The sequence below is a fragment of the Electrophorus electricus genome, chromosome 8 (assembly GCF_041902795.1).
Source record: "Electrophorus electricus isolate QZ-2024a chromosome 8, ASM4190279v1, whole genome shotgun sequence".
Taxonomy (NCBI): Eukaryota; Metazoa; Chordata; class Actinopteri; order Gymnotiformes; family Gymnotidae; genus Electrophorus; species Electrophorus electricus.
The window spans coordinates 5,681,679-5,690,976 of record NC_137504.1 but is presented as its reverse complement, the minus strand read 5'-3'; the positions used below and the strand labels follow the sequence as shown (position 1 = coordinate 5,690,976).

The 9,298-nt window shown below is 42.6% G+C and overlaps 1 protein-coding gene across 16 annotated transcripts in view; it reads left to right on the top strand.

Moving 5' to 3' along the window:
• The first annotated feature begins 1,034 nt into the window (after positions 1–1,034).
• Positions 1,035–9,298, top strand: part of sptan1 (spectrin alpha, non-erythrocytic 1) — a 32,195-nt gene continuing 23,931 nt past the window's right edge. For 7 of the 16 annotated variants that reach the window (XM_081719882.1, XM_081719881.1, XM_081719875.1 and 4 more), the window contains exons 1-4: positions 1,084–1,144; positions 3,766–3,807; positions 8,427–8,666; positions 9,172–9,297. In XM_081719882.1, the coding sequence (XP_081576008.1) occupies positions 3,778–3,807; positions 8,427–8,666; positions 9,172–9,297 (396 nt within the window). In that variant the 5' untranslated portion in view covers positions 1,084–1,144; positions 3,766–3,777. Of the gene's footprint in view, positions 1,145–3,765; positions 3,808–3,963; positions 4,254–5,872; positions 6,098–8,426; positions 8,667–9,171; position 9,298 lie in introns of those variants that run through there. The other 9 variants (XM_081719878.1, XM_035527110.2, XM_081719880.1 and 6 more) reach the window with 6 other exon arrangements.

Genomic DNA, 9,298 nt, shown 5'->3' with positions numbered 1-9,298 from the left:
TCACAAGTAGCCATCTCAAGAACAGTTTTGTCAAGTATTTGAGGTAAATCAAGTGAGTGGAGATGGCGCTTGAAACTTTTATAGTAGGCAAGTTAACTTGGACTATTGATAGACCTCAGTTGTGGTAATGGACAATTACTGGTGGTAATGGGCGGTTTGGATCTTAAAGAAGCATCCATATAATGTTCAACACTACCAGTGTGTGACTTGATTTATATGGTAATATTCTCAACTACTTCACACCATAGCAGGACTCTGGAGGTGGGGTCTTATAGTATATTTAAAAAGACTACAAAATGTACAGACTACAAAATGTACTTTTAATAAAATCAGTGCAAATTGTATAATAACTCGAGATTAAAAAACAAAAGATTTTTAAAACTTAAAAAAAAAACAGAATTAAGAAATGGTTTAGAAAATTGATGCAGGGGCTGAAAATATTTTTCGAACATTTCAAGTTGTCACCTTTATGGTAATTTTGGCATAATATGATTTTGTCTTTTATTGATGGATTGCAGTGATTTATATATTCTACATATCCAAAGATAATTTGATTTAATGTCAGTTTTTGCTACCAGAATACTACTTGCATATATCAACAGATTGTGATGCACTGCGGCATAATTACATAGAACTATGCTCTTACTTGCTCTTGTGGTCTCAGCACATTCCAGATACTTAGCAGGGTCTTCTGTTAAAAAAATTAAACAGACATTTCAATACATCATGCAATATTTACTACTTTATGAATCAATACACTTAGGCCTGTGCCTAGGCTAAATGGATTTGTTTGACAGTGCAAGTCTAATATGGCAATCATTTGCCTTTTATGTTAGACGCGTGTTTGTTTGTTCGATTGTTTGTTTGTTTTTTGTCGCAAATGTAAAATTTAACATTGTTCATAATTACACTGTAATCAATATTCCAGTAAGGCCAGTCAAAGCAAACCATATTTTATAAGGGAGTAATTTATCCTAAGTCTCGGCATCTTTCGTTACGGTCCGGTAACGTTCGGCATGTTGCTGCGGTGCATGACGTCACCACTGCTCGAGAAGGCCTTGGTTGTTAGATTGTTAGCCAGTTATTTCAGCAAGGGTGGTTGCAACCCGCTTTGATTCAGTCGAAAACAGATTCATTGAACAAGGTAAGAGGTTCCATCATTGCAGAGCCGCGTGGTTTAAATGATATTAAATGATGTTGAGCCGAGCTTGTGTTGCACAGTTAATCAAATGAATGAAACGATAACCCGTTGACGAGAACGGTTGTCTGCTAACTGTCATTCGCTTTACAGCTAGCGTTAGCTAGTGGTTAACGCTAACTAGCTAGCTTGTTATCAGCCCCACTGCATTTGGAATGCAGAATCGTAATCGATATAATTAGCTAGCTAAGTATTTCCTACTAGCTTCCAAATAGGTGTTTTTATTACCCGATTGCTAATGAAATCGACGTAAGTTAGCATATTAGCACACTAATTTTCAAAGCAAACTACCTCACTAGCTAGCTAGAAGCTAATGTCGTTTGCTGGTCATCTAGCTTAGCTAGGTTAACGTTAGTGTGACGGGTCGAAGTACATTGGATCCCAATTAGCTCACTACATATAGCCAACCCTCACTGAAGTCTTACCCAGTGAGGTTACGTTAGCTAGATATATTGAAAGGAACTAGACGGACAGGTAACCCTAAAGTGCGAACAGTGCATCTGCAACGGTGGCAGAAGTGGTGTCTTTTAGCCGCAGACTTTTTTGCTTTCTTTTAATCACCCTCCTCCCTCCGACATTAAAGAAGCGAGGTGATCGCTATGCTTGCTAGCCAGCCAGAGGTTTAGCTAGATTAGCTAACTAGCTAACACTACGTAGACTGACACCGGGTCTGTGTCTGAATATTATCTGGCCACAGATGTATAGGCCTACATATGTTTCGATGTTTTCTGGCAGGTGCGACAAATCCTTGAAGACAAATATGTCCTCTGTCAATGTAAGAGCCGCCCAAATCGCTCTCTGGATGATTATAGTAGGTTAAGCGGCCTAGACGAGACGCCGTTCGAGTCTTTTAGTTTAGTTTTTTTTTTTTTTTTCTGTATAAATACCATAAAAGCTACCGTAATGATTCAGTACCCCGTCTAAATATGGGAATCAATAGGCAATATTTCATTTCCGTTTATGTAAAAACGTTAATAAAACGTTATAGTGTCGTCTCCCAGGGCCTTCAATTATTTGTTACTGTGTATAATGATTTACATGACCTTCTTGACAACGGTCCGTTATGCAAAACATTTCACGGCCTGTTACAAAAGATTCATGAAGTTCTGAAAGGTTTAAGTGTACATTAATATAATATGACTACAGATAAGGCCAAATATGCAAATTATGCAACATTCCGTCCAAACCTGTCAGGTTTAATATTGTTCTAAATTCACGTTAACCATATCTAAGAGCTATATTTTTTATTTGACACTTATACAGATATCCGGTTCCATGTTTTTTTTTTGTTTTTTTTTTATCAGAGTTAAATTTGATTCATTCATTTGTTCTTGATGATCTTGCCTGTGCTGTCATTTGCTGACATCTCTGATGAGCATGTTGTAATGGGTTCATTTCTTCAAATGAATAAAAGACAACATTTTTGTGCTATCCATTAGCATGCAAGACGTGTGTTCTGCACAATACAAAAAGCCATTTACTTCTCCCTCAGAAAGCATGAAAGAGGTGACATTTACAGTCAAGCCCAGTTTTCATGCTGTGCTCCTCACATTTATCACACATGCTAATGAAGTTTCTGGCCTGTTGTCAGTCCTGGGATGCTGCTGCAGTAGGAAGTTAGCCTGTATGTTGTACGTTACCTCTCTGCTTCTTGTAATTCATTTTGTATGATATTTATCAGAGTTGTCAGCCAGAACTGCACACTGATGTAGGCTATCAAGGAAGGCCATCTAGTAAACTATTCTCCCCTCCCTTTTAAATTTCCTCTGAGACTGAGGTAATGCAGACTGTACTCTGAAAAGCTATGAGAATGGGTGTGGTCGATAAAGTCAAGGAACACAGGGCCTTCAGTGGCTCTCTGGCAGATGGAGTGTTCTCATGCACAGCTGTGCATACTCTATAGCTGATAAGTGCTATAGTGAAGCTCTTCTTTTAGGAATTAAATGAAGGAAGGTATTGATCAGTATAAAATGTACTCAGAAATTCAATCTATATTGTCCCAACAACATGGACTACAGTAGACATGCTTAAGATTGTAGACTGGGACAGCATCTTGGTAGCCTATTTAAATGTAGACTAGCACAGACGTATCTAGTAAGAGTAGCATTTTAATGCGAATGTCTTTTCATAGCACCATTTGATTTTGGTAGGGAGCAGCTGAAACCCTCTTAATGTCTAGTTTCTTTCTGTAAATGCTTGAATCAGAGGGCATTAGTAAAATATACAATGGTCCACTCTGGTTTCGTATGACTTCCAACTGTAACCCTATCTAACAATGGTGTCCTCTTTGCTCCAGACCCCCTGATCAGTTTCACTTCTGCACTGCTATCTGAGTGTGTCTCTCAGCTGTGTGGAGTCACTCTGCTTTGCTGGCAATCTCACAAAATTTGTACGAGCTCATGTAACCTTAATCCCTTTGTTGTGGAGTTTGTTTAACATGGAAAATTGAATTCTTACAGATGTAATGGTGTTTTTCCTTGTTTTGTATTCAAATGTCTGTTCTTTGTGAAAAGACTTTTGAGTACATAAATGTCTGACTCATTTCTTGTGCCCTGTAACCAATGCAGGCACCTGTTACCATGTCAAAGTTTATTAAACCCAAACTAAAGGTAAAGTATGATACACTGTGCGTTGCATATGGTTTGTTGTGGTCTAGCTCCATTAGATGGTGTGGAGATGTGTGTGTGTGTGTGTATAGAATGCTCCGCAGCATTCTGGAATGTCGCGAGCCAAAGTGAAGGATGACATTCCTGCGAGTGGACATTCCTGCCTGCTGATGGTTTTTTCCTCCCCAATGTGTTCTTGCTGAGAAATCACATGGGCAGGGCAAAGACTTGGCTGCCTCCCCACATGGCCCTCACCACTGCAGCGGTGATGCGTCTGTCTGCACTGCAGCCACAGAGATGGAGGGCACGCACAGTCACGGAACCTTACGCCTCTCTAAAGCTTTTGCCTAGTCATACCTTGAAGGCTCTACTACAGGTCTGAGATCCTCAGTGGGATTCATTTGGGCTTGGCGTGACTGGGCACGCTTACCCGCTAGAGATAGGCAAAGGTGGGTCAGTTTGTTGTTTGCTTCTTTTTTTTTTATGCATAATTGCTATTCAGTCATTTATTTGAACTGGAATATTATGAGGTAAGTTTTTATTTGGATTCTTGTGTAAACTGACATTTATGTGCATTTTAGTGATTCTTCCCAGGCCGCTGTGTTGCATGGTGTGGGTGTTTTCTGCATGATTTTGCAGTGTGTGAGAAGCTGTGATGGATTAAATCAGATAATAAGTGGCACATATTGGCTTGGCCTTTTGTGTTATGCCAGCCTTTTTGATTTAATCTTCAATTTGCTGCTGTGTCTCAGGCATGTGTTCGAAATGGTGAATACATTGCTGTGGCATTTGCTTATCCTGCCAATTGACAGTATGTTTTGCATCACAAATACTGTACTAAGAGAGCCTACCTCAGGGCTTATTTCGGTAATGTCCATCTAAAGTTCATAGAGGTTCAGTTTTTCCTAAGGACTCCAGTTTTAATAGAAGAGGATTTTAACTGAGCCGCATCATCCTGTTAGGCAGCAGCTGACGTCTTACACGAAGGAATCAGAGGGAAAATGGCTGATCCATCACTCTCTCACTCTTCTTCTCTCTCGCCTCAGTATGGCTGAACTCTGGCCTGCTGAGGGGCTCGGGAGATGGCCCACCTGCTTCCTGCACATTCCTCTGGCCTACATCTCCCATTCTGTCTCCGGACCCTCAGGAACAGATGTGTTTCCATGGAAACTTGCAGGGTTCCAAATATGAGCTTACTGCTTTCCTGCTGTTGCTGCTGTCCCTGTGGGAGTGGTGGTTTCTGCCTTTGTAAGAATGAGCGCTCTTGTTAAACACAGGATGTTATGACATTTGTGGAGGCCTTGTTAAAGGAGAGAATAAGAAATTTGAGTCCATGCCAATTTTACTATTTACCCTTTATAGTTCCCATAAGCAATAATGAACCTGTCCCCACTTTAGCAAGATTATATTTTATTATCAATAATTCTAAAGGAAAGCTCTAAAGATCCAATACTTTAATTACGTTCATTCCGTCACCTCCTCCACCTAAGGGGTTGCATGTTCTGTACCATCTATCATATTTCTGCAGTCATGCCACCCAGCAGCACCGTACTGGACTTTATAAATACCTCCACTCCTCTCTACGTGGCTAGGCCAGTCTTATCAGGACAGGCTGGGAATAGGAGGTTTGGCTCTATGTGAAAGGCCTGATTATCTATATACAGGGAATATGCGGCATGTCTAAAAATGGTTGTGCAAATGAGGACTGCGCTAGTTATGTGACAAAATTGGACATTTCAGTAATTCAGGTTCTTCACCCAAAAATATTGACAGTGAATTTTTATAATACATTTCTATAATAATCGTCCCCATATGTTGGTGTCTTGTTTCAGTGTTGTTGTTGTTTTGTTTTTTTAAACACAGTCTTTGTGTCTGTAGCTATACCCACGTAGATCCTGGTGACAGCAGTTGTAACTAGTGGCTACGAGTGGTTCCTGGGCGTGAGGTCGGCCTCTGCCTGTGTCATCGTGTGGTTGGAGCGTGAGAGATATCCGCATGCACTTCTCAGTGACGGAGTGTATGGGAGAGGCGAGCGTGAGCAGGCGAGGGGGAAGAATATTCCAGAGCTGCGGAGTGGAGCACTCGTGTAGGAGAGGGAGGGCAGGAATGAGTGCCAGCTAGCTTGAGCGAGTGCAGAACTAGAGTCAGAGGGAGGGGGAGGAACTGAACAACTGCGTAGGAGAGAGTGAGCGGTGCTCTTATCTCCACGGTGCACACTGCTACAGATCCCGGTATCTTACTCCAGCTGCACCACGTTAGCGCGCACAGGCAAGTTTAACGCTCTTGTTTTTTGGTAAGTGTTTGCAAATTTTAAGCATTTTGATTCACTAACCTTCACAGGGCATTGGTAGCTTCTTTGTCGGTTAGAAAGAAAAACAAACAAATTAATTAATTGCATAAGACAATCTGCTGTTGATCAGATTGAGGCAGTATTTTAAGCAGCTCGTGGGACCTGAGACAGCACGTTATGGTCAGCTGACTGCCCGCTCATGCTGAGGTGTGGCCTCTGTCACGCTACTGTCAGATGTGCCGCGTCATGCCTTTTGTCGTGATGTCATATTTAATCTTTCGTGTTGGGAACGGAGATGCCCCAGCAACATGGCGCTAAGTGCTGTTAAACCGCTGGCGGTCATGGCGAGTCGTGGAGGTCATTTAGGCTAGCTGTACGATGCTGCGTTCCTTACAGCAGTCTGCTCTGCCACTGTAAGGCCGAATCTAGGCCAGGTTGCACTAAGTCCCTAGCCTGATTTAAGCTCTCTATGAATTGAGGACTAGTGTCAGGGGAGCGGATTGGTGGGGGGAGGGGCTGTAGCCTACAGCTCATCGGGGCAGAAACAGGGTGGGTCTCTAATAGGTCTGAGGCTATTGCACTTTTGTTGTTGTTCATGATTCACATATGGGTGTTTTTCACTGGGGTGATTTAGGCGCTGTCATGTGCTGCAGTGCTCTGTAATGCTGTGATCCTTGGAGTGTGTGCGTTAGTGGTAGTGCTGTGACCAGTAATCTGACTACTCCGTTTCCGCCATCAGCCTTTCGCTTGCTAATGATGTGGTGGGCTGATGTGGGCATGTGTAGTTCTGAATGTTCGGCATCTGCACTCTCAGTCTAAAATGCGTTTTAGGAGTGGCAGCCTCATTTAGCACTGCTGCTGACTTGGCTCATATCTGGTTATCTTTTTATCTCTGTCTTTTCTCTCTCACTCTCTCAGTTCTCCACTTCTAATTGCAGTGATAGTGATTTTCCTTAGCTCAAATTTTATGAGCTCCATTGTTGGTCTTCTCATTTAATATCTTCTTTTCACCACCCATGGTCTGTCTCATTTATTGGCCCCTGCACCCATGGGTTGGAACACTGTTGGCTAGTATAACAAAAACCAGTATTGATCTGTCCCAGAAGTCTCATGGCAGTGACTCTCATGACCTGACTGTGGAGCTGGCCTTTCTCTTCATTGTTAGTGCCTTTGTCATCGACCTTGGATTTGCCAGACTTCCTTTTCTTATTTTTTCACACGACTACACCCAGTTCAATGCATGTAGTCCAACTATATCTCAAGCACTTCAAAATCTGAAATTTGATGAACCAGTGTTAGACTACATAACTTCAGGCCTTCCAAAACGAAGAGGCCAGTAGTTTACACCAGGGTCAGATCAGACATGGAATGAAGAAGGCCTCCAAGTTCTCACCTATCTGTAAAACCCCTCAATTACTCTGTTACTCTGTCTTTATTTGCCTGTGAAAACCAGCTGCTGAAGGTCGGATGAGCTGTATGGCTGAAGGGTGAGCTGGTGCATTGCTGAGCAAATCAGTCTGTGTATGCAAGAGATCTGAACATTATAGTGTCTTGTTTCTCTGTGCACATCCCCCCCAAAAATAGTGCTTCAAGGGCCCCGCATTTCCAGAAATCTGTTCAGCCTAGAGCTGGGAGGAGCCAATCTCTGGAATAACAACAAAAGCCCCTGGAACAAGGGTGTGGTCCTGTTCCTTTAGCCCCTGCGCAAGAGCAGTGCATATATGTCCCTGCCCTGACCGTTATTTTCCCTCGGGCCCAATCTGCAGTTCTACAGGGACCAGAAACCTGGGGGCACGGTTGGCACCACGTTAAGAGGGCGTATCCTGTCAGAAGCAGGTGGGGGTGGAGTGTGGGGTTAGTCCACGGGCATTGGGGGATTTGGGGGGGCTGACGGCAGCATTCTCTTTGTGCCTGTTTGTTCAAAGGCATGAGGAATTTTCACCCTGCCCCCCGTGTGCTCAGCTGTTGTTCAGAACAGCTGTGTGTCTAGTTGCTTGGTGTTAAACTCAGCCCGTGAAGCTTAATATCTGCCTGCGTTCTTAATGAATGCCATGAGATATGTAGAGGTTCCGAGTGATCTAATTTAAAGCAGGTCTACTGGTAAATAGGCTACTGTTTAATTTGTTAGAATATTAGCAAAGTGTGGACAGTTCACGTCATACTTGCATTCTTTTCTCATTGGAAATTAGTAGAGGTTTTCTGTACACTTGGATCTAGACATATTTTGTATTTGCCAGAAACTTCATTATTTATTTTTTTTTTGGATGGGCGGCTAAAATCAATAGCATTGTGGTCATGCCGTGCTGTACCAGGCTCTCTGTGTGTCTTGTAGAAAATGGATACCAGTGGAGTGAAAGTCCTGGAGACGGCCGACGACATCCAGGAGCGTCGGCAGCAGGTCCTTGACCGCTACCGACGCTTTAAGGAGTTGTCGGCTATGCGCAGGCAGAAGTTGGAGGACTCCTACCGCTTCCAGTTCTTCCGCCGTGACGCAGAAGAGCTGGAGAAATGGATCCAAGAGAAGCTGCAGATTGCCTCTGATGAGAACTACAAGGACCCCAGCAACCTGCAGGTGTGTACTTTTAATGATACAGGCACACTAGGGTTTTTTTCAGAGATATGTATGTACATAACTGAGGTTTTTGTTGATGCTGCCAATTCACCATATTTGGACATTTTAATGTAAACTTGGGCAGCTGAACAAGTTAAGAACCTTCTGGGTCTTAACATGGTTAAATATTATCAAGTGTTTCCCCAATAAGGCATAGCAACCTTTGTCCAGTGATCATGCTTGCTGTGAAGTTAAAAATGCCTTACTGCTGTAAAAGCTCTTAGGTTATATGTGTACTTATTTTATTTTATAACTTGCGTCCTGTCATATGACTAAGCTCACCTTCTAAACACTGTAATTCAAATCACTGTTAAACCAGACATTGTAAATTACTTTGCTTGCCAGGAATGTTTAAGTACACCCTGAATTTTAGATTTGTTCTTAAAAGTAGCCTTTCTAATTCAGCTATCCTGGTTTTGTTTCTAGCATGCTCCTGGTGTTATCTGATATGTCTGTTTCCCTTTAGGGAAAGCTTCAGAAACATCAGGCCTTTGAAGCAGAAGTACAAGCCAACGCTGGTGCCATCATTAAACTCGACGAGACTGGCAATCTCATGATCACAGAGGGCCACTTTGCATCCGAGACCATCCGTG